At 48.7% G+C, this 24,690-nt stretch overlaps 1 protein-coding gene and 1 pseudogene across 2 annotated transcripts; one reads left to right on the forward strand and one right to left on the reverse strand.

Annotated features, from left to right (window-relative positions):
* Positions 1 to 9,793: 9,793 nt before the first annotated feature.
* Positions 9,794 to 24,202, forward strand: LOC116592839 (apolipoprotein L3-like). Of its 2 annotated transcripts, none has more exons than XM_032346413.1 (5): positions 9,794 to 9,964; positions 18,358 to 18,399; positions 18,580 to 18,677; positions 19,665 to 19,791; positions 22,809 to 24,202. In XM_032346413.1, the coding sequence occupies exons 3-5, from the start codon at positions 18,647 to 18,649 to the stop codon at positions 23,671 to 23,673; spliced, it is 1,023 nt and encodes a 340-aa protein (XP_032202304.1). In that variant the 5' UTR covers positions 9,794 to 9,964; positions 18,358 to 18,399; positions 18,580 to 18,646; the 3' UTR covers positions 23,674 to 24,202. The 2 variants fall into 2 exon arrangements, with proteins under 2 accessions (XP_032202304.1, XP_032202303.1); XM_032346412.1 differs by lacking the exon at positions 9,794 to 9,964 and adding an exon at positions 14,650 to 14,690.
* On the reverse strand, positions 14,713 to 15,299 carry LOC116592841 (annotated as a pseudogene).
* Positions 24,203 to 24,690: the final 488 nt, after the last annotated feature.

Genomic DNA, 24,690 nt, shown 5'->3' on the forward strand with positions numbered 1-24,690 from the left:
GCTCTGCACCACCAGGGTCCTGGGACCACTGTGGGGCCGACTTGTCTGCTAGAGAAAGCGGTGGGCTTCCGTCTGCCCACTCCTTCAGCCTCTGCACAGGTGCAGGTGTGCTCGCCGGCCCCGGGGAGGAAGCCACAGATGACAGTTGGGGGTAGTCAGATGCCAGGCACCACGACTCTGGGCACTTCTAGCTTTCTTAGAGGATCCAGGGGAGAACTCCTTTCCTCCAGCTGTGGCAACTCCAGGCTTCCCTCTGATCTTTGCCTCTGCCTTCACGTGGCCTTCTCCCCTCAACTCCCTGCTGTCTCTCCTCTGGGTGTCTCTCCTAAGGACCCTAGTCATTGGATTTAGGGCCCACCCAGATATTCTGCGATGATCTTGAGATCTTTAACTTAGTGGATTTGCAAAGATGTAGGGTTTTTCTACATGAAGTTAGTTAAGGGGTGCAGAGATGAGGTCATGGATGTGTCTTTTAGGGACCACCATTCAGTCTACTGCAGTATCTGCAAATATCCGTCCTTTGCCTTCAGCTCCGTGACTCGACTCTACCCTTTGTGCAGGGGAAATTCCGACTGGGGACCCACCATGCCCACAAGGGATGGGCAGTCCCAGGGTTGCCTGACCCACCCACCAGGCCGAGAGGGAAAGAAGTTCACAGCGTATGTTTTGGTAGGGGACAGGGAGGGAGTAGTCAGCCAAAGAACAGGGCAGAGGCGAGGAAGCCATGATCAGGTAGGTCTGTTCGTGCAGAAAAGCAATGTGATGTGGAAAAGCTGCTTCCTGGAGGTGAAACCCTCATGTCTGGGGCTCTGGAGGGGATCCTGGCACAGTGGGAGGCTGGGAGGGGCCCCCAAGGTCCTGTCTTTAGACCCTGGTCATTCGGCCACGGAAAGGAAAGGACTGTTAGTAGAGGCAGGAACTTGGATGGGGTTCAAGCCCGTTACACTGGGTGTGTTTTTTAAATGCCAGTCTTACAGGCTTACATACTGTGTGACTCCACTTATCAAATATTCTCAAAATGTCAAAATTACAGAGATGGAAAGCAGGTCAGTGGTTGCTGGGAGTTAGGGAAGTCCTGGGAAGGTGACCCTAAAAGGTGAGTGCCAGGGAGTTTGCTTGCAGGGACAGAACAGTCTCGAGTGTTGTAAAGGTCTCGTGAATCGACGGGTCCTCGGACTCTCATGCAGACATACCAGTGAGTGTGGGCAGAAACTAGGGCGGTTTGAGTGAGGTCCATCATCCAATTCCTTGAACCCGGGTCTGTGTCCTTGCTTTGAGAATGTCCATAGTTTGGGAAGATGTCAGGGAAATGGGGTGAAAGGTACTTTTTTGTTTTATGAGTTTACAGTTTGTGGGTTTTTTTTTTAACACCTAAGTTTCTTTTTTAAAAGATTTTATTTATTTATTTATTTAGAGTGAGAGAGAGAGAGAGAGAGAGCATGAGAGGGATGAAGGTCAGAGGGAGAAGCAGACTCCCTGCTGAGCAGGGAGACTAATGCGGGTCTCCACCCCAGGACCCCTAGGGGCAGACTCTTAACTGACCCAGGAGCCCCGGAAATAGCAATTCTTACTAAGTGAGCACCTACTGTGTGCCGAGTACAGTCTTTACCTTGCCTCTCTTCATCCCCTCAGTACCAGTGTCAGGTGTGTCCGCTTTCCAAAAGCTAGGAAACCGAGGTGCAGTGAGAAATGGGGCGCATATTCAAGCGGGGCTGCGTGATGCTTGGTAGTTTCCCTTGCTCGTGGAAGGGGGACCTGGACACAGTGGAGTTTGGGCCACGGTGCCTTGACGGAAGCATGTCAGGCAGCTTGTCTGATGGCCTGGAGGTGGGGAGCTATGTCAGGAGCGTCTGACACCTGCGCCAGGTGACCACAGCCAGATCTAGACGCTCCCCCCCGCCGCCCCACCCAGCCCTGGGCCACTAGGGACTCAGACTGCCAGGCTGGCCCCTCCCCTCGGCTTTCTGGGATTGGCAGCCAGGTCTCCTGGTATTGGTGAACTTTTGTGACTCGTCTGCAGCCAACACAGAGAACTTAGGGATGAAAACCACATTTTTAGAACACTTGAGGGTTTTAAGGATTTCTCTTTCTCTCGGCTGTCAACCTTAAAAATAAAACAGCTATTTCACCAGCGAAGTGAGTTTATTCAGGAACGGCAGAGGAATTGCAACTCTGGACAAACGATGGCGAAGCACAAGCAAGTCCCGAGAGACAAAGGGAAGGTAGCTTTTACTACCTTTTAGGAGGAAACTGGGGAGGGTTGTTGGGAATACAAGTTTGGTGCGGAAACAGAGGACTTCAAGGTTGTGGCGTTTTCTCCCTGACCAGCGCAGTGGGGAGCGCGTTGTGGTGGGGGCAGGGAGAGATCTTCTTTCTTTTCCTTAAAAGCAGAGGATGAAATCCCTTCATTAAAAGCCCCTCACTGGGGGGCCCGGGTGGCTTAGTCCCTAAGTGTCTGCCTTTGGTTCAGGTCATGAGATCTAGCTCCACAGTGAGCCCCCAATCCGTGGGGAGGCTGCTTCTCCCTCTCCTACTCCCCCTGCTTGTGTTTCCTCCCTCTCTCTCTGTGTCTCTCTCTCTCTCTGTCAGATAAATCAATAAAAATCTTTAAAAAAGAAAAGAGCTTCCTCCCTCATCAAGAGAATTTGTATCTGTCTTCTTCCCCCTGGAGCTGAAGGCTGCGGGGAGAAGGACCTGCAGAGAGCGCCCCCTGCAGGGCACCCTCCACCTTCCAGAAGTCTCTGGCCCACATTGTCTCAAGGGACAAGGGCAGGAGCCAGAGAAGAAAACAACGGAACACCAGCTCCGCTTCCTCAGGTTTTGGGCAAGCGGTGTCAGCCATCTGAAGCACAGGTTTGTGCTCTGTGAGACAGGGAGAAGAAATGCTTTCCTGGGATGCCTTCGGGGCTTAGTCAATTAAGCATCTGCCTTTGGTTCAGGTCATGATCCAGGGGTGCTGGGTTGGAGCCCCACATCGGGCTCCCTGCTCAGAGGAGAGCCTCCTTCTTCCTCCTCCCTGCTCGCTGCCTCTGTCTCTCTCTCAAATAAAGTTAAAAAAAAAGGAAAATGTTTTTGTTCCAAGGCTGTGGTAGCGAATACCATCATGTGTGAAAATGCTTTGCAAAGCTTTAGTGAGGGAGTCACGTGCTGTTATTTTTTTTCCACAAAGCTTAGATTTTTTAAGGATTTATGATTTGTTGTTTGTTTATTTTGTTTTTATTCAAGTGTAGTTAATATACAGTGTTGTATTTGTTTCAGGTGCACAATACGAAAAAACAATTCTTTATATTTCTTAGCGCTCATCACAATTAAGTGTACTCTTTTAAAAAACTGATTTATGAACTTGGAGAGTCTGAATTCCAGTATAGCCAGCATGCAGTGTTAGGATACAATGCAGAGATTCAGTGGTTCTGCACACAACCCAGTGCTCCTTACAACAAGAGCACTTCTCACCCCCAGCCCCTGCCCCCCATCTGCCCACACGCCCCCTTCTGCCACCACCAGTGTGTTTTCTCTGTGTTTAGGAGTCTGACTTGGGATGCCTGGGTGGCTCAGTGTGTTAAGCTGTTGCCCTCGGCTCAGGTCATGATCCCAGCGTCCTGGGATGGGGTCCCACATCGGGCTCCTTGCTCAGCAGGGAGCCTGCTTCTCCCTCTGCCTTTGTCTGTGCCGGCTCTCTCTCTCTCTCTCTCCCTGACAAATAAAGAGATAAATCTTAAAAAAAAAAAAAAAAAAAAGAATCTGACTTGATTAAAACTTGAAACATTTAAAAAAAAAAGGTCTTTCTTGTCTCTTTTTTTCTTTGGTCATCTGTTTTCTTTCCTAAATACCACATATGAGTGGAATTGTAAGGCATTTGTCTTTCTCTGACTGATTTTGCTTAGAATCACACCCTTTAGATCCATCCATGTTGTTGGATGTTGTTCACCATTTTAACCATTTTTTTAGTTAAAAAGTTTTTTTTAAAGACCCTTTCATCCATTTGAGAGAGAGAGGGAGAGGGGCAGAGGTAGAGAGTCTCTGACCCAAGGCAGGGCTCCATCTCAGGACCCCTCGTCACCCCTGACAACCACTGCTGTGCTTTCTGTCTTTATGAGTTTGACTACTTTGGGGTGATGAGTACCTCACAGGAATAGAATCGTCCAGCACTTGTCCTTTTGTGACTGGCTATTTTCCCCCTGTTTTTTTCTTTCTTTAGAATTGAGGTAACATATGCATAACACCTCATTCCCATTGTAGCCCTCATTCAGCATACACTTCAGTAGTATTAAATGTTTTCACAGTGTTGTGTGACCAGCATTATCATTGCTGTCTTTTATTGTTGTTGGTTTTTTTTTTTTTTTAAAGATTTTATTTATTTGTTTGACAGACAGAGATCACAAGGAGGCAGAGAGGCAGGCCGAGAGAGAGGAGGGGAAGCAGGCTCCCTGCTGAGCTGAGAGCCCGATGTGGGGCTCGATCCCAGGACCCTGAGATCATGACCCGAGCCGAAGGCAGAGGCTTTAACCCACTGAGCAACCCAGGCGCCCCTGGGTTTTTTTTTTTTTTTAAGTTTGTTTTATTATTTTTAGTAATCTCTACTCCCAATGTGAGACTCAAACTCATGACCCCAGGATCACGAGTCACACATTGACTGAGCCAGCCAGGTGCCCCTCTTTCTTGTAACACAAGTGGCGCCCCTCTTTTTTGTAACAGGAGTGCCTGATTTAGGCTTTTATTTTTATTTATTTTTTTTCCAATTCATTTCTATACTTTTTAATAATACATACACTAACATAAGTTATTTACATATTGTTTAAACCTACTTAACTCAAATAAAAAAAATAGCATTCTCTGGTTAAACAGATGGCTAAATGTATCTATTGCTTATCATACACAATAGTCTTAAATACTAAATTTCTCGTAATCACTGGCTGAGGAGCTCCCATTTCTTGTATGATTATTCAAAATAAGAAAACAATATTACTGGAGTACCTGGTATTATCTGCACTTTCTTTTTTTAATTTTTTTTATTTTTTCAGCGTAACAGTATTCATTATTTTTGCACCACACCCAGCACTCCATGCAATCCGTGCCCTCTCCAATACCCACCACCTGGTTCCCCCAACCTCCCACCCCCCTCCCCTTCAGAGTCCTCAGATTGTTTTTCAGAGTCCATAGTCTCTCATGATTCACCTCCCCTTCCAATTTCCCCCAACTCCCTTCTCCTCTCTAACTCCCCATGTCCTCCATGCTATTTGTTATGCTTCACAAATAAGTGAAACCATATGATAATTGACTCTCTCTGCTTGACTTATTTCACTCAGCATAATCTCTTCCAGTCCCGTCCATGTTGCTACAAAAGTTGGGTATTCTTCCTTTCTGATGGAGGCATAATACTCCATAGCGTATATGGACCACATCTTCCTTATCCATTTGTCTGTTGAAGGGCATCTTGGTTCTTTCCACAGTTTGGTGACCGTGGTCATTGCTACTATAAACATTGGGGTACAGATGGCCCTTCTTTTCACTACATCTGTATCTTTGGGGTAAATACCCAGTAGTGCAATTGCAGGGTCATAGGGAAGCTCTATTTTTAATTTCTTGAGGAATCTCCACACTGTTTTCCAAAGTGGTTGCACCAACTTGCATTCCTACCAACAGTGTAAGACGGTTCCCCTTTCTCCAAATCCTCTCCAACACATGTTGTTTCCTGTCTTGCTAATTTTGGCCATTCTAACTGGTGTAAGGTGGTATCTCAATGTGGTTTTAATTTGAATCTCCCTGATGGCTAGTAATGATGAACATTTTTTCATGTGTCTGATAGCCATTTGTATGTCTTCATTGGAGAAGTGTCTGTTCATATCTTCTGCCCATTTTTTTTATATGATTGTCTGTTTTGTGTGTGTTGAGTTTCAGGAGTTCTTTATAGATTCTGGATATCAACCTTTTGTCTGTACTGTCATTTGCAAATACCTTCTCCCATTCCGTGGGTTGCCTCTTTGTTTTTTTGACTGTTTCCTTTGATGTGCAGAAGCTTTTGATTTTGATGAAGTCCCAAAAGTTTATTTTTGCTTTTGTTTCCTTTGCCTTTGGAGACATATCTTGAAAGAAGTTGCTGTGGCTGATATCGAAGAGGTTACTGCCTATGTTCTCCTCTAGGATTCTGATGGATTCCTGTCTCACGTTGAGATCTTTTATCCATTTTGAGTTTATCTTTGTGTATAGTGTAAGAGAATGGTCGAGTTTCATTCTTCTGCATATAGCTGTCCAGTTTTCCCAGCACCATTTATTGAAGAGACTGTCTTGTTTCCACTGTATATTTTTTCCTGTTTTGTCGAAGATTAATTGACTATAGAGTTGAGGGTCCATATCTGGGCTCTCTACTCTGTTCCACTGGTCTGTGTGTCTGTTTTTATGCCAATACCATGCTGTCTTGGTGATCACAGCTTTGTAATAAAGCTTGAAATCAGGTAACGTGATGCCCCCAGTTTTATTTTTCTTTTTCAACATTTCCTTAGCGATTCGGGGTCTCTTCTGATTCCATACAAATTTTAAGATTATTTTCTCCAGCTCTTTGAAAAATACCGGTGGAATTTTCATCGGAATGGCATTAAAAGTATAGATTGCTCTAGGCAGTATAGACATTTTAACAATGTTTATTCTTCCAATCCAAGAGCCTGATTTAGGCTTTGATCACCAGGGCATCCACTTTCTGAAAGAGGGCCATCTCCATAAACACTCTGCTAACGAAGCAGCCAGACTGTTCCCCCTTCCTCTACCCCACATGAGGCTCCTTTGTTTTAGGAAATCTTGGTTGAATTGCATAACTGACTACTTAGGCCCACTTGTTTTTTCTCTTCCCAAGCTTTATATTTACCAAGAAGGAGTGAGCCCACAAAACCCTGGCTCCCACCCTCAACCCGCATAAAAGAGCCCCAGGCCCTGCGTGAGTGCACTCTCCCTCCCCATGAACTTTCGATGTGACCCAGACATGCTGCGTAATTTTCGGGTCTAGCACTTAATAAATCTTTATCCTGTCTGTAGCCTGATGGCTGTTGCTGAAGGGCGTCTTGCTGTCAGAATGAGAAACCCAAGGGCCATTCCAACCCTGACACTGATGATCAATGGGCTGAGACCGACACTAAACTCCCCTCGGTCCCCATAGCTCTCTTCATCTTATGAAACTGAAGCTCTGTCCCCAGCAAACACTCACTCCTCTCTCCCTTCCCATAGGCCCCCTCACCCACCATCTACTTTTTGTATTTATGAATATGACCAAGTAACTCATTAAGTGGACTCACGTGGCATTTGTCTTTGGGCGGCCGGCTTATTTCACCAAGCACTATGTCCTCGACGTTCATCCGTGTTGTAGCAGATGTTAGAGCCGCCTTCCTCATAAGGCCGAGTGACATTCCATTGTAGGGATGGCCCATCTTTTTCTTATCCATTCATCCATTGAGGGTCCTGGGGTGGCTTCTGCCATTTGGCTATTGGGATAATACTGCTATTGTTATAGGATTTTTGTTCCCTTAGTGCCCATAGTTCTTGGTCACGCTGCTTTGAAGAATGACGAGGTACACCAGATGAAGAGTGGTGGGCAGCAAGGTGAAGTTCATTGAGCAGCAGGACAAAGCTCCCAGAGAGGGAGGGGACCCGAAAGGGCTTACCATTTTGGCTTTCCAATCTAGGGGTATTTAAGCCCTTTTGAGGACCTGTCTTAAGCATCCTGAGTGTGGCCCCGTTGGGGACTGGCTGTTAAGGTGTGCCCCTGAGGGCTTTGATCATGCACTTGTCTTCCTCTCGGGTTATTGTTCACATGTTGCTGGTCTTTGGAGCTGACATCAGGCAACAAACTATCCCTGCCTGGGATGCTGACCCATGTTTCATGGTCCCTTGTTGTGCTTCAGGATGTTTTTCAGACATCACTCCTGCAGAGGCTGCCCAACACGATGCTAGTGTGGTTTGGGCTTAGCTATCCTGGGTCGCGGTTTGCTTGCTGGGGACCCTGGCCCTGACCACCTATGTGTCCAATTAACCTCTTACACTCTGAACACGGGAGTATACATATCTCTTTCAGACTCTTCTTTCTTTCCTTTTTTCCCTTTCTATGGGAGGGGAGAAGAGGCAGAAGGAAAGGGAGGGACAGAATCTTAAACAACTCCATACCCAGCACATGGGGTGCAGTCCCACAATGCTGATACCACTACTGAGCCAAAACCAGGAGTCTGACGCTCAACCATCTGAGCCATCCAGGCACCCCTTGAGACTCTATTGAATAATTTTGTGTGCATACCCCAGAGTAGGACTGCTGGGTCGTATGGTAATTATGTTTAATTTGTTGAGGAAGCACCATGCTGTTTTCCACAGCAACTAGATGCTCTACTGTTTTTCAGGCCTTACTTCAGCGCTGCAGAGACTCCAGACAAGAATCTCTCTGGTCTCCTGACTGCTGGGGGCAGAGGTTGGTGGTGCCCCGGCCACCTGCCCCAGAGATGTCTGCTGGAGTGGCTCTCCCAGCTCCCTCCCCTGATGCCTGCCACTCCTTACCCATCCAGTTCCAGATCTGTGGAACTTGAGGCTGCTTCCTCTGGGCTGAAGCTTGTTTGCAACATCCTTGGGACTTAGCAGGCTGCCTTTCAACTTGAAATCGTTCGTGTTGGTCAGTTACTTCCTTACCTGTTTTAAATTGGAACCCAGAAGCCACTTTGTTCTCTCTAAGAATATGTCCAGTTCTCTTAAACTTCATACATACCTTAAAATGAAACGCATATCTACTTTGCTTCAACATAAAAAAATGAAGGTGACGCATGTGATTTTGTCATCTTTATACTTAGTTCTGAACCTTCCTGAAGCTGACAATTGCTACTCGGGGCCGGATTTGACCACCCATCTGAGCAAAGACCAATAAGGTTGTCCATAGGGTGACACTGGTGGTCTGGTCACAAGTGATCCCGACCCGTGGCTCCCCTTCCACGACCCATGAGTGACCAGGTGCCGGCAGCATGGACGCAGTCCCCTCAGGTGTGGGTCTCTGCCAGCCACTCTGATGGCTTCAGAAGTCCCTGCTGTCCGATGTCCAGTTTGCAGCCCCTACTCGGGCCACCCCCGCCCCAGTCCCTAGACAGAGGGAGACCCAGCAGGTGGGGTCTCTGCTCTGAAACACAAGTCCTAAGGTCCAGCAGGGCCGAGCCCAGCATGTGTCCCCACGGGATGGATAGACGGGGTGGGGGTGCTGGTCGTGAGCCCATGTCTGCTGATTGTCCCCATCTGATGGTGCTGTGGCGTCGGCCGAACGGCTTCCTCTGTGGTGTGAGGGTGTCTCTCCCACTGAGCCAGGGTCACCATCAGAGGGCTGACATGGCTTATTGACCAGAGATGTTGCCCGAGACCCCCACTCTGGAACTGCGGTCATCCTGGGTGACTTTCCTTGTGATCCTTGGGGATCAAGAGGAGCTTGATTTTATAGTCACTTGATCTTTCAGTTCCCCAGATGGCGCGGACTTGGCACTCATCCCTGCAGGTCAGAGACACTGAATCCTCACTGGAGGGGCCTGCAGGCCCAGCCTGGCCGCCGCACTGCGTGGCTGTGATCCTGGAGCCTGGCGAGGTCCAGAGGCCATGCCATGCCTGCATGAGGCCCTCAGGCCACAGCTCTCAGGGACCTCAAATTGTGGAGCAGGAGTCATTTGCTGAGGGTCCCACAGTCTGTCAGTGGCAAGTAGGTCTGAGCAGAGAAGGACCTGGAATGTCAGGCATGGGCTTGTTCTTCTGAGGGAGTCAGGACTGCGGAGGGTGGGAGGGAGGGTGGACCCGCCCGGACATGTCTGTTTCCTCACGAGCTGCTGGGACGTGGACACTTTCAGTTTCCCTTTAGGTCCCCGATATATCTGGGCCCCGAGGTGTGGTTATTGCCCAGACACACACCTGGGCCCACACAGCCATGAACCCCTGGATGTGTCTCAGCTCCGAGGACGATCCCTGGGTGAGCTCGGGGGTGTGGCCCTGCCCGTGGACTCCCCCTCCAAACAGCTCTGTCAGGAAAGGATCGTGTGTTGTCACGATTTGTCCAGGAGGGGGAACCTGCAGTTCCAGCCCCAGGTCCCACACGGAGCAGGGACGCAGCCCGGATTTGGAGCCAGGTTTGTCTGACTGCTTCTCCCCTCCCCCTGTGCCCCCAAAACAGTGGAGAGGGAGGGGGACACCGCTCAGCTGGGGTTGCAGACTACGTGTGACCTGAGCAGGCGACACAGATGGAAGGTGGATGTCGGGGTGCTTAAGCCTTCGGAGAATTGGGTGGAAGCAGAGCAGGTGGAGGGCAGGTGAGACAGAGCCTCTTGGCGGCCCCCAGCAAAGGATTTCCTTTTGAGGTACAAGGACTCAGGGTTGTGTTGCCCACAGTGTCTCTGAGTGTCTGTGCAGGGCCCAGCCTGTAGGGCGCCTGAGGACCTGACAGGGAGTGACTGGCCCAGGGTACTATGACCGTGACCATGACCATGACCAGGACACAGAGCAGGGAGATGTCTGGGCTTTGCTCCCTGCTCCCCACTGGGGTCTCTGTTCCACCCACTGTGGGGCAGGAAGAGAAGAGGTCGGCCTGTGTGCCCACAGCAGAGGGAAGAGAGGGACCAGGGGTGAGAATCGTCACACTGCAGCGTGCTCCAGGCTTCGAATCTGAAAAGACCAAACTGTAGACTCCTGGGGTTGATGAGAAGGGCATGAACTTAGATCCGTGTGTTTGCTGGCAGAGGTAAACCTAGAAGCCTTCGGGTTGTAAAAATCTCGTTTCTTACCAAACACCTGCTTCAGGAGGTCTGGTCTTCTGCCCTGCCTGCCGACAACTGTGTGAGTCTGGGTGAGTCCCCTCCCTGGGGATTCTCATAAGAATACTGGGCTTCAGTCTTTTCATGGGGATTCCCAGGATCTGTCGTGTTTCGTGGGCGCTCGACTTTTGCTGGTTCAAGGATCGAGGGTGGGGTCTCCTGGCCTCTCGCTGTAGTCTGACTTTGGTCATGGTGTCCTATGCAATTTTTAGCTGTTAATAGGGCAGATAACTGAAACTTTCCCTTTATGGTCTGGGATTTGCATCTTGATTAGAAAAGTTCCTCCAAATCAACATTATTTTTTAAAATATTATCCTCAGGACATTTGTAGATTTTTCTTTCTAGCTTACACTTAAGTCCTGTTGGGATCTACTGATTGATTTTGCACAAATCTTTTGGTTTTTCCTTCTCCTCCTCCCACTCCTCCCCTTCCTTCCCTTGTCCCCTTCTCTTTCTCTTTCTTTTTTTTTTTTTAAGATTTTTTTTATTTGACAGAGAGAGAGATCACAAGTAGGCAGAGAGAGAGGGGGAAGCAGGCTCTCTGCTGAGCAGAGAACCCGATGTGGGGCTCAACCCTAGGACCCGGGGATCATGACCTGAGCCGAAGGCAGAGGCTTAACCCACTGAGTCAACCAGATGCCCCAGGACACCCATGTTCTACTGCAATTTCCTCTTCCTCTTTCTCTTCACATAAACAATACTATGGCGGGAGCATGAAGACATAAGGAAATAAATGGAAACGCCCAGAAATCTGGGAGGACTGTCCAAAGCACATTAAATCAGGAGGGTAACTGGTGTGAAATCTGAGGCGTGGTCTTATTTGTTCTCGGCCACGACAAACTTTTCATCAAGACAGATAAGAAAACAGTGGAATTGCTCAGTGGGGAGTGGAGCTGAGTGCGCTGTGCTCCCACACCTCGGATCTGAGCCCAGCTCGGGGTTTCCCGGGAGGCCCTGGAATAGGAGTTGCAGCGGGGAATGGCCAGTGCTCAGAGTCCAACAGCGAAGGACACACAGAGGACTGCAGTCGGGACAGCACACACTGAAGGGGAACCCGGAGGGTCCACGGGGGAAGACAGCGGGGAAGCAGTGGTTGAGCGGGGCCTCTCAGCACAGGTAAACTTTGACAAGGTGAAGAAGGTGGGGAAAGGCATTCGGGGAGCGGGGAACAATGGCCTGGAGGCTGAGGTGTGATGAGAAGCAAGGAGGGGCTCGAGGCTGGGTCAGTCTCTAGAACCTGTGACTCTTGATCTCAGGGCCCTGTGTGAGTTCAAGCTCTACATTGGGCATGGAGCCTACTTAAAATAAAATTTAAAAAAGAAAAAAAAAAGAAGACAAGCAGGGAAGCAAGGTGTCCTTGAGGGTGCCTGGACCGAGGCAACACGGAATCAGGGATCAGTGAGGAAGACAGGAGCAGGAGCATTAGGGAACTGGGGATGGGGGCAGGCTAAGGAGTTTGAACTTGGTCCTGTCCTTGGCTCCCCTTCCCTCCCTGCCTGAGGAGCCTGCCTGCAGCCATTCCTGGGAGATGCTTTGGTGAGATTCTCTGTCCTGCTGCCTCTGGAGAGCGTAGCCAGAGCCGCTGGGGATGGGAGGTGCGGACGGGAGGGCTCCGTGTCCTGTCGGGGCCACGCAGGTGGGCAGGGATGGCTAGACCCTATATCTGTAGAAGGGTGGCGTTCACGCTGATTATTCTCATTGAACCTACGTTATCATCCCACTTTTCTTAGAGAACTTACTTTATCAACCACCGAGGTTTCTCCCACGCTGCCACTTGTCACATCAGGAGTCAGGCTGAGTTTTTATGGGTACCTGATCCCTTGGCTCTCATCATGTTGAACGTGGTGGTGCCAGAAACCAGCCCATTATTGGGGTGAGCTGTTATTCACTGCTCTAAAGGGACTTCCACTTTCTTAAAATTAAAAAAGAAATCAAAGTAACAGGCTCATTGGTTAAAACAAATCCACTAGTCCTGAGGACTCTGCTCATCCACTTTCCCGATTAAAAACAATCACTTTTAATGTGTTGCTTTTCCTCAGGTGGTTAATCAGTATCTTTATATGATATTCCTACAGTGGGAGAACAGAATAGGTGAGAGTGTAGGCTCTGGAGACAGGGAGTCTGGATTTGAATTCCGGCTCTGGCACTAGCTGGGTGCTTTGGGTCAATTACCTACCCTTTCTGGGCTTCAGTTCCTTTTCTTACAGAGTCATGGTGAGAACTAATGTATGAGTCGATGTGTCCAAATCACTTAGAACGGTGCCTGGTGCAAAGCAGTAGTCACCCACCACGATAGCTAACTTCATTCCCTTGATTTTTAAATTGCAGTATGAGCTATTTATTTCTTACTAGGGCAGATGATGATTTCACTTATTTTTATGCTTTTTCTTAGACACCTCCCCACCTTCTCCTGATATCATATTATCACTAAATTTATGTCCTCAGTTAGAAACCTTTCTAGGCGTAAGCCATTTACTTACACCTTTGTTTGTTTCTTTCTTTTTTCTTACCTCTTCATTTCCTAGCCTCTCAATCATAGCTGGTATTTTGGGGCTCCTCACTTTGTAAAATGAGGATTTTAACCTTCTTCTCTCTTTAGTGGTGCTGCTCCCAACTTCTACCATTGTACTTTGATTTACATATTGGCAACAAGCACATTTGGTTCTTATATTTAAATGGTCTCTTTTGTTCTAGAAGTTAAAAATCACAGAAGAATGTTTACATATGTGTGATGTTTTCAGTATTTTTACTGTAAAGCTAACTTGTGAAATATGGTTTATGTGCTTTTTTTTTTTTTAAGATTCTTATTAATTTGTCAGAAAGTGAGAGTGAGGCAGCAGGCAGAGGGAGAAGCAGGCTCCCCACTGAGCGAGGAGTCTGATGTGGGACAAGATTTCAGGACCCTGGGATCCTGACCTGAGCTGAAGGCAGACGCTTAACCCATTGAGCCACCCAGGCACTCGGTACATGCTTTCTTGTACAGCTTTAGTTTTTCCTGAGTTTCTAATTGCCTTTTTTTCTACTCCTTGCAATATTACCTTCAACGTTTCCTTAATTTCTTTTGAACCGTCTATTAGATAAGATATTATATCATATATACTATTTTAAGTCCCCTTTCCCCATAGAACTCTTCACTTCTCATTCCATTCTGGGCTGGTTGCTCTCTAGGTCTGCTGCATGCCTGCTGTATTCCTTGGGTTCCTTTCTGTCTATGTTAATTTTCCTGTATCCTGGACCTCACATCTTTCTATCTCTTGGTTTCTTGGCCATTATCTTCCACCTCACCCCATAAACTTTTTTTTTTTTTTTCCCTGCAGCTCTTTCTCAAGTAATTTTCTAAGAATCGACAGCATTGGTACCTTGTCATTCCTCATTTAGTTCCATTTCTTCTGTCACCTTTTTGTTTTATTTTCTGGAAGTTTTTCTTGACTATTCCAACCTTTTCCTAGATTTCTTTAGTTTGTCAATCACTTTTTAAGTCCCAAGAGCCCTTTTCTTGTCCATTATTGTTATTATTATTATTATTATTATTATTATTTTACCTTTTCAGTGCATCATGTTCTCATTTTATGAAGACAACACCTTTCTAATCTCACTGAGGACATTGGGTCAAGGTTTAAAAAATTATTTTCTGTAATCAAAATTGTGTTTTTTTTTTCTGGTATTGTTTTTAAGGTTTATGAAGTCCAGTTGATTTTTTTAAATTAATTTTCTAAATTTTTAAATAAACATATAATGTATTTTTATCCCCAAGGGTACAGGTCTGTGAATTGCCAGGTTTACATGAGTTAATTTTTTGTTGTTTTTTCAGTAAGCTCTATGCCCAACATGGGCTTGAATTCATGACCTTGAGATCAAGAGTTGCATGCTCTACCAACAGCCAGCCAGGTGCCCAATCTGCAGTCGTTTGTTTTTTTTTTTTTTTTTTTTTTTTGCAGCCCACTCAGACTTTATTCAGAGATCGGGAGGTTGAGGTGCGCGAAGCGCAAGAGGGCCCCGGGCCGGGAGCCCGAGCACCACTGCCGCTTCAGCTTAACGGTATTTGGAGGTCAGCACGGTGCTCACGGCGCTGAAGAACTTGTCCAGGGAGGCGTGGACGGCGGGAGTGAATTCCGCGGGGTGGTGGCAGGCCAGGGTCACCAGCAGGCAGTGGCTCAGGAGCTTGAAGTTGACGGGGTCCACACGCAGCTTGTAGGCGTGCAGGTCGCTCAGAGCGGACATGGCTCCCGGCAGGTCGTCCATGTGGGCCACGGCGTTGGTCAGCGGTCGGCCACCTTCTTGCCGTGGGCCTTGACCTGGGCGGAGCCGTGGCTCAGGTCGAAGTGGGGGAAGTAGGTCTTGGTGGTGGGGAAGGACGCGAAGGTCCTCTCCAGAGCCTCTCTGCCATACTCGCCCGCGTGGCCGCCGATCTTGTCCCAGGTGGACTTGACGTTGGTCTTGTCGGCGGGAGACAGCACCATGGTGAGTTCTTTCTGAGTCTATGTGAGAACCAGAAATGTCTGCAGTCGTTTTTTTAATCTATCTTAGCCACCCTTTCCATCTGGTCATCTTTCTTACGTATCTGATCCTAGATTGCCCATCCATATTTAAGAGAGAGGTAAGTTGACTGACAGGCTTCCATGTAGAGTGATCAGATGAGGACCCTTCAGATGTCAGAAGACAGAGGTATTTTTTCTGGAGTATTTCATTTCTGATTTTCCCCTTCTAGTGTAGACTTAGGCTGCCGTGAATATAGGGTCAGGTGTGGGATTGGTAACCTTATTCCTGCTTCCCCTCCACCTGCCTCTCATCTTCGGTCTCCCTCTCCGCAGCTCTGTGTAGCAGACCATTCTTCCTGCCTATTGCCTTGTTCTCTCTCTGTTTTTCTGATGGGAGTTCCCTCTATTCTCTTTATTCAGCTATCAATTCTCCATCCAATCTGCCTTCAAACATTTGTCTAAGCCTCTGGATTCCTGTTGGACCCATTGTCTTTTTAAAGTGGTAGCAGAGGGCACCTGGGTGGCTCAGTGCGTTGAGCCTCTGCCTTTGGCTCAGGTCATGATCTCAGGGTCTTGATATCGAACCCAACATTGGGTTCTCTGCTGAGTGGGGAGCCTGCTTCCCCCTCTCTCTCTGCCTGCCTCTCTGCCTACTTGTGATTTCTCTGTCAGATAAATAAATAAAATCTTTTTAAAATAATAAAAAAATAGAAAAAATAAAGTAGTAGCGGAATGAGGAGAGGCAGAGTGGGGGTTCTTGAGTCCAGCAAGCAGGACCTTGAAGACTTGAACCCAGTCTATCGCTTACTAGATTTCTGACCTGGGGCACGTCACATAGTCTGCGCTTGAGTTTCCGTATCTATAAACAGGGAGGCAAATGATACACGTACAACTTCATGAGTATTGGAAGAATACAGGTTATTATTTGTAAAGTTGTAGAGCAATTACCAGTGCAGAGTTAAGTCCACAGATGCGAGTCACTCTTATCATTACTTATTTTTATACATGTACGTACCTTTACTATCAATTCAGTCACGTCTCAGGAGGGAAAGCTGATAAATGCTCTTTCGCTTTCTTCAGATAGGACCTGGGGTACCTGGCAGGCTTATTCTGAAAAGTTTGGGACTCGACCTTGGGGTTGTGAGTTCGAGTCTCAGATTGGGTGTAGAGTTTACTAAAAAAAATAAATAAACTTAAAAACAATGCTTAGGGTGCGTGGTTGACTCAGTTGATTGTCTGCCTTTGGCTCAGTTCATGATCCTGGGGTCCTGGAATTGAGCCCCGCATCAGGCTCCCAGCTCCATTGAGAGTCTGCTTCTCCCTCGGCCCCTTCTCGTAGTCGTTCTCTCAATCTCTGAAATAATAAATAAATAAGATCTTAAAAAAATAATGCTTAAATGTAATCAACATTTCCTGTCTTTCCTCGTCTCCCAAGACAAGCTAAAAACGAACTAAAATAAACTTTCTGTCTATAAGGGTGTGTTTTTTACAAAAGACTACGAAGAACTGTTAAGAATAGAGCATGGACACCCTCGTACTGTGAGTGTGAATGTGAACTGGTATAATTTTGTTTCATAACAGTGTGGTGCTAGGTATGAAAAAATGTGCATGTGATGATAGCTTCTGACCCAGTCATCGTGCTTCTAGAAATGTCTTAAGGAAACAATCTCAAATGCAAAACACAAAGATTTATACAAGGAGATTGTTCTTTTCACTTTCCTTTAGATAAAGAATTAGTAGCAATCTAAGGTTCAAAGTTGGGGGAGGACAGCAGAGAAGACTGGGCATTATTGGGAAGGCTTGAGAATCCGTAGTCAGACTGTAGGGATTGCGCCAGGACTCAGCAGGACTCCGGACCCTGTGGGATGAGGAATCTCGCAGAAGCAAGGAGGACACAGGCTGTGGGAAGCTGTGGCACCAGGAAATTGAGCGAGACAGAGACAGGTTAGCGCTGCAAGCCAACGCTGTGGAAGGAGAGGAGTCATTTACAAATAAATACTTACACAGCTGACTCTTGAACAACACAAGTTTAAACAACACAGATCTACTTATATGCAGATTTTTTTCATTAAATACATGTACAAAATGGTAAATGTACTTGCTCTTCCTTATGATTTTCTTCATTTTTAAGATTTTACTTCTTTATTTGACAGGGAGGACACATGAGCAGTGGGGAGGGGCAGAGGGAGAGGGAGAAGCAGACCCCTACTAAGGAGGGAGACAGTTATAGGGGCTCTGTCCCAGGACCTGGGGATCATGACCTGAGCTGAAGGCAGATGCTTAAATGACTGAGCTACCCAGGTGCCCCTTACTATTGATTTTCTTAACCCTTTCTTTTCTCTGGCTTACTCTATTGCAAGAATTCAGTAGATAATACATAGAACATACATAATAACGTGTTGATTAGCTGTTTATGTTATTGGTAAAGCTTCTGGTCAAGAGTAGGCTATTAGTAGTTCAGTTTGGGGAAGTCAAGAGGTACCTGGGTGGCTCCGTTGTTAAGGGTCTGCCTTCATCTCTTGTCATGATCCCAGGGTTCTGGAACTGAGCCCTGCATTGCGCTCCCTGCCCAGTAGGAAGCCTGCTTCTCCCTCTCTCACTCCCCCTGCTTGTGTTCCCCCTCTCACTATCTCTCTCTTTCTGTCAAATAAATAAGAAATCTTCAAAAAAGCTTGCGGAAGTCAGAAGTTATGCGTGAAGTTTTTACTGCACGATGATGGGGGTTATTGCCCTTAACCCCCGTGTTGTTCAAAGGTCACTGTACATGAATAAGAGTTTTTGCATGTTAAAGGGAGTAGAGCACAGTCGTCACAAACACAGGATTTGGATCAGAGACACTCAGGTTCCCGTCCTGCAGTGTGTGTGGGTACTCAGTGAGGGGACACATCAGGAGCCTGCCTGTCATCAGTACTCGATCAGTATTAGCTTTTACCCTTAGTAAACACACACGTTCCTGACCTCAAGGAATTTCCAGCACATTTGTTCCCATCTTTTCTTCTGTGTTTGGTTTTATTGCTTGTGTAACTTCTCAGATGGCAGTCTCCTTGTCCGATGATTTTCTTCTTGTGCCCCAACAGGTGACAGGACCCTGACTGGGCTTGGGAGTGAGCTGGAGTGAGGTGAGTAACTTTCCTTAAATAGCAGCTGGCAGAAGCTAGTACACAAACAAACACACGGGGTAAAGTCCATCTTGGCATTTGTCGCCATCCCAGAGGGAAGCCCCAAGACCTGGCCCCTCGCTGCTGCCTGCTGCCTCCGCTGGCTCACATTTGACCCACGATTTGTTCTCTCTTCACCAGGGGTGAAGCGACAGCTCCTTCTAACTGCAACGCGGACGCAAGTGGTAGGGAAAACTACAGTGACACCATGACCTCAGGAGCCCGTGGGCTCAGCCCAGGTAGTCGCCTTCCGCTTCTCTGGATGATCCCTGGAATTGCGGGGTTGCCTCCAGCTGAGTTCACCTACTGAGGAATCTATCCCTTGAAGAGCTTCCTTGAGCCCCCAAGAGAGGTCAAGGGGAGTCCCCAGCCTAGGAGTCTGTAGGGACACCTCCTTCTTGTCTCCTTCCCTCTTCAGGGTCATGGCTGAGGTGCTTCCTTCCTCCTTTCCCCTGCTGCCCATCAAATCCATCAATGACCCAGAAGTGGCCAGGACAGTCCTCAGGGAGGTGGAGACAGCAGAGGGGAAAAAAGGGATCCTGAGGCAGGGTGGGGGAGTGAGTAGACCAGCAGCCTTGGAGGCTGATCCTGCCCTCTTGCCCTGTCCAAGCCTCCAGCATGGCTCAGGATGACTGTGGGGCTTTACAAGAGAGGCCATTTCCTCCAGCTCTCACCCTGCTGCCAGCCCGAGTGCTCTGTGAGGGTCAGTGGGCCACGACCTGGACCCCAGTCTGGTCTTTGCCACCTCCCAGCTGTGTGATCTGGAGTGCCTTACCTAGCCTTACCTGTAAAATGAGAGTATTTCCTTCTGTGGTTATGAGGATCAAATAGAATGTGTTCATGTGTTTGGGCCAGGGCCTGCTACACAGTGTGTCCTCCCTAAGTATTGTTGCTGTCCCCTGTCCCTGGAGCCTGTTAGTTCCAGGTAAAACCTCTCCTCCCCTAGGATTCCCCGGCCTCCCACAGCTAATGTTAGGGCATTTGTCCTGTGTCCCAGCTGTAAGCCCCTGCCTATCAGAATGAAAGCAGGGCAGGAACTGAATCTATTGATCTCAATATGCCTTCAGCAGGCTCACACCTATTTCCCTTCCCCCACCACCACCGGGTCCATAAAAGCACAGTTTAGCACTGTGGTTTCCCTCCAGCTAAGCCCTGGTTTCCTCTCTCCCTTAGGGAAGCAAGAAAAAGAAAAAACTAAAAGCCTTTCATATTTTTTTTCCATCTAGAGAGTGAAAGCCTTCTCGAGGAGGCCATTGAGACTTTCCTGAACACAGTGAGGCGTGAGGAACTAGACGCCCTGCTGAGTGACCATGAATCCTGGGAGAGATTTGTGGCTGAGGCCACTTTGTCCAGGTACCCCCCCTGCCCCCTGCACAGATGCCCCCGGATGGTCACCCAGGTCTCTGTGGGGCAGTGTCCTGGGGCTGGGGTTGAGTATGTTCCTTCTTGACAATCCATGAGGAATGTGTCTTCCATGACATTTGCTGGCAGCGAATGGTCTCAGATTGAGGAGAAGAAAACCTGCAGAGGGCAGGTTATGTGACCTTGGGCCTTAACCTAAAGCTGACCCTTTTCTGCCTTGATCTCTTTATCTGTTCAATTTTGAATGAGGAAGTAAAGATAATGCACGTAAGGTCCCTAGCATAGTGATGGCACATAGTAGGAACTCCATTCGTGTGAACTCATTAGAGGATTGCCGGGAAGAGACGGTGGTAAGGTTCTTCTTCCTGGAGATGAGGGCCAAGCACGACTTCTCTGGGACCAGTCACAGGAACACTGACACCTCAGTCTGTGGCCCTGGGGATTCGGACTAGAGCCTTCCCTCCCCATCTGAGCAGTTCCATGAACATGCAGGATCCTGCGGGCCCATGAGGCGGAGAGGCTGGAGTGGAATTGGACTGAGCTGGTTGGCTCCTGATTCTCTCTCTGCCCAGCCCTGGGGCTCTCTTGAGTCTCTGTGTCTGGGAGTGTCAGATTGGGCATTTGTTCCATGGAAACAGTAATTCAATCTGAGAAGATTGTGGCCAGGGCCTTGGTGTGAATTTCAAGGTCAAAGGTGAAGAACCTAGTCATCCTGTCCAAAGTCCCAGGAGGCTTGGACCAGGGCCAGAGCCAGTGGTCATAATTGATAAGAGGGCCAGGGCATCTAGGTTGGAGGACTAGGTAGGCTTGGGCAATGGATCTGGGACTGAGTGAAGCTCTAGAGCACAAACTTGAGGAGACCAGGGGCCTAGCAGAGGCCCCGTGAGAGGGAGAGGGGACATTTCTTCCCTCCCTTCTTTGATCTCCTCACCCCTGGGCATGCCAGGCCATGGGGCAGGGTTTCTTCCATACCTTGCCTTGGAGCTGGGTCAGTCTTGACTACCATTTGGAAGCCCCTGTCTTCTAAACTGAGCAGCCCCAGACCAACAAGAGTCAGTGTGACTTTGTGACAACTTCCAGCTCCGCAGGGGGCAGCTACCGATTGTGTAGCCTTTGAGGGATTCTGAGCCTCAGAAGTCCCCACCAAAGAGGAAACTACTTTCTCCACCAAATCTAGATCGTTTCCAGCTTACTGGTTCAAATAGAAGGTTCACAGAGTCTCTTGTAGCTTTAAGAGATGTCGTAAAGTTGCACATGGCCTTGGTGTACATGCATGCAAAGCTGTGACCAGCTAAGGTGTTATTTAGGCTGGTGACACCTGTGAGGTTGGCCGTGCTGGGTGGTGGGTGGGGATTCTGTGACATGAGCTGGAGAGTCTGAGGGGAACCAGGGTAGTGGGTGTCCCGGCTCTCAGTCAGTTGGGGCAGTGGCCGGGCCCCTTCAGAGGACAGCAGGCTTGGGAGAGACAGCAGCTGCTAAGCAAAAATGTGATTAAGGACCCTTCTTGCTGTGAAATCTTGTTTTCTTAAACTCTAGGTACCCAGAGTTAGCCAACTGCAAAGACTGAGGGGACAATCCCTAAGACTGTTCCTACTTTTGGCACCAACCGCAAGTTGAGTGTGGGGGTGTCCCCAACACTCCCTGAGATTGGGTGATTCCCTGGAAGCACTCACAGAGCTCACCGAGAGCTGTCCCCTTAGTTATGCTGTGTGACAGGGGAGGGATATAGGTTCCCATCAGCCAGGAGAGAGACACTTGGGGCAGAGTCTGGGAGGGTTTCCAGTGCAACGCTTCCGTCATCCTCAGGAGGCCTTACTGTCCTGCATCCAGTGTGTGACAGTGCACGGGGAGCTTTTCCCACCAGGGATGCTCACACTGTGCAAGTAAGCAGTTACTGTGACACTTACTAAAATGGTCAAGAAGACTAATTCATGCCATAGGCATCAAGAGTGATGTCATAGGGGAGAGAGATTGGGCTCATCTTGAAATAGAGTAAAACCGGTAGGGATTTCTAGGCAAGGAGCAGGGCGAGGGCAAGGGATGGGAAATCGGTAAGAGGAGACATCAAAGTGGAGGGATTCTTGCTCACCTGACCCAACAGGGTTCTTCCTGAAGGCAGGTCAAAGACTGTTGCATCAAAGGTGGATTGATCAGATGTCAAATGTGATGAGATATTGAGAGTGTGTGGATTCTCACTAAGCTGTCTTAACACAGCTCTTGCTAAGACTGTATGAAGTCTGTTAAGGTCAGAGCCCAGAAGACCAAGGTCAAGGCACAGTCAAGAGAAGGGCTCATGAGAGCCCAGGTAACATGTTTTCCGGGAGAGAGTTTTTTTCAGCCTGAACCTCAGGACAGAGTTTACTGGGGCTCAATCACATCTGCCTGCATGGCTGACCTGTCGCCTTCCGCTCCCCTGGGAGGCCAGTTTGTAGATCCTCTGTGGTCACAACTGACAGCTCACGACCCGAAGACTCTATCATCTTGTCAGACTGTCCCATGGCCAAAGGCCCAGGCAAAGGAAGACAGTCATATCATTTTAGGACCCTTGACATCCTAGGTGGGGCCTAGAGCTCACTTCCCAGTGCCCAGGGCGAGAGCAGACCTCTATGGGTAAGTTCATCCCTCAGCACACACGATGTTTCTTCGAAAGAAGGATTTCCTGTTCCAACCTCACTTCCCTTTCTTCATCTGCAGAGTTCCCAGTCTGCACACACTGTGGTACTGACTGTGGGGCCCTGTCCTTGACTGTGAGGCCGTCTTCCTCCAATAGCCACTAATTAAGAGCCTCTGAGGATGACCCAGACTTATTTACTCCCCGACTGGTGTTGTGTTACGCAGCGTGAGCCGTGTGTGGAATGTATGCAACATTGCAGGAAGGATTCTTTGCATTTGTAGCATTCCTTTCCATTTGGTTTGCAGTAAAAGTTCTGTGGTGTATGGAGGTTAGAGCAAATGGAGCCCATTTTCCAGATAAGCTTCTCCTAATCCCTTGACCTTCCCTGTTACAGGGAGGAGGCAGAAGCCCTTCGTGAACGTCTGAACGAGCTGCAAAGAACGATGGATCTGGAGGCCAAAGAGCAGGAGGCTAGGGAGAGGTTTCTGCATCAGTTTCCTGAGTTGAAACTCAAGCTTGAGGAGCGCATAAGAAAGCTCCACGAGCTCGCAGATGAGGTGGACAGGGTACACCGGGACTGCACCATCGCCAGCATAGTAGCCCGCTCCACTGGTGTTGTGTCTGGTGTCCTGAGCATCCTTGGTCTGGGTCTGGCTCCTGTGACAGCAGGGGCCAGTCTGGCACTCTTGGCCACTGGAATGGGGCTGGGAGCAGCAGCCACTGTGACCCAGGTGACTACCAGCCTCGTGGAAGACTCAAGTGAGTCGTCCGCAAAAGCCGAAGCCAGTCACCTGACATCAACTGATTTTGACAAAGGGGAGGTCATTGCAAAGGTTCTGCATGACCGCATACCCCAAATTTATTCCTTAACAGATACATGTTTTAGAGCCCTGCAAAACATTGCAAAGAATGTTCGTGCCATCAAGCTAGCCAAAGTCAAACCTCGCCTTGTAGTCAATGCCAGGCGCCTTATGACATCTCAGAGAATCTCAGTTCGAGGTGGCCGGCAGGTGCAGAAAGCTTTTGGAGGCACTGCTCTGGCAATGACCAAAGGAGCCCGGATCACGGGTGCGGCCACTGCAGGTCTCTTCCTTGCAATGGATGTGGTCAGCCTCGTGAAAGACTCAGAGCACTTGCAAAAGGGCGCAAAGACAGAGTCAGCTGAAGACATAAGGCAGCAGGCCCGGGAGCTGGAGAGCAAGCTGAAGAAGAAGCTCAGCGAGATCTATGAAATTCTGAAGGAGGGCCCGACTCTGTGATCCCCGAGCAGGGCCGGGAGCAGGGACATGTGTGGGACAATGACATGGAGGTGCCTTATTAGAGGGGGGAAAAATGCAAAATGAAGCTTTTGTGCTGGGGTGTTGAGCAGTTTGGCATTTTTGGCATTTCTGAAGCTGAGCCCAGTGAGGGAGGGGTTATTGCAGTTGGCAGAAGGGTAGGGGGGAATGTTTAGCAAGTTGTTGGTGCTCTTTGGGTTCAGGGTACACTGAGCGACCAGTGAAATTCCAACGATAATCTAAAGGGTGTTGGAACAATGGCTGATTTGGGGAAAAAAAAAAAGTGGTGGTGGAAGCGGGGAAATAGAGAAGAGATAGCGGAGGCCAGCCACAAGTCAAGGAACCTGGCCATATGTCGAGGAGATCAACCAGCTCGGGGGCCAGGAGACGCCGCCTCTCTGAGCCTGAGTCCTCATCGCTTGGTTGGCGGGGAGTGTATTGAAGATCTGTGTGGCTTTCTCAATCCTGTCTTCTATCGCCTGCTTCAATAAATATGGACTGATGCATTGTGCCTTTGGTTGAGTTCATCATGGGGCTCGCCTGGGCTCTGGAGGCCTGACTTCCCTTCTCCATGGACTTGTCTTCTGGGATCCCGGGAACCACGTCCTCCATTGCTTCTCCTGCTCACTCCCTGGGCTCCCACTCTCCCACCTGCTTATTTTCCTCAGAGCTCAGCACCCTGCAGGCCCCACTGGGACTCCCAGGGAAAGCTTGCACACAACTGGTGTCGCACTGAACACACGCCTGTCCTTCAGCCAGTGTTCAGAACCCCGGGATTGAAGGGACGAATGGCTGTGTTTTTCTGGTGGGCGGGGGAACCGAGCCTTGAAAGCTGCAGACTTCCTCTTCCTCCCTCCCTGTGGACCACCAAGCACCTCAAGGCCTTGCTGTCCCCACCACAGAGTCATGGGATTCTCTCTTCCTTCCTTCTTTCCCAGACCCCACCTCCTTTCCCTTCTTCCCAGTCACTCGTCCTGCCCTATTTCCTTTCTGTCCCCA

The sequence above is a fragment of the Mustela erminea genome, chromosome 6 (genome assembly GCF_009829155.1).
Source record: "Mustela erminea isolate mMusErm1 chromosome 6, mMusErm1.Pri, whole genome shotgun sequence".
NCBI classification, from domain to species: domain Eukaryota; kingdom Metazoa; phylum Chordata; class Mammalia; order Carnivora; family Mustelidae; genus Mustela; species Mustela erminea.

Coding starts and splice junctions, on each gene's coding strand:
- LOC116592839 (XM_032346413.1), top strand. CDS start 18,647: ATGACCTCAGGAGCCCGTGGGCTCAGCCCAG. Junction 18,678..19,664: donor AGCCCGTGGGCTCAGCCCAG/GTAGTCGCCTTC, acceptor TTTTCCATCTAG/AGAGTGAAAGCCTTCTCGAG. Junction 19,792..22,808: donor GCTGAGGCCACTTTGTCCAG/GTACCCCCCCTG, acceptor TCCCTGTTACAG/GGAGGAGGCAGAAGCCCTTC.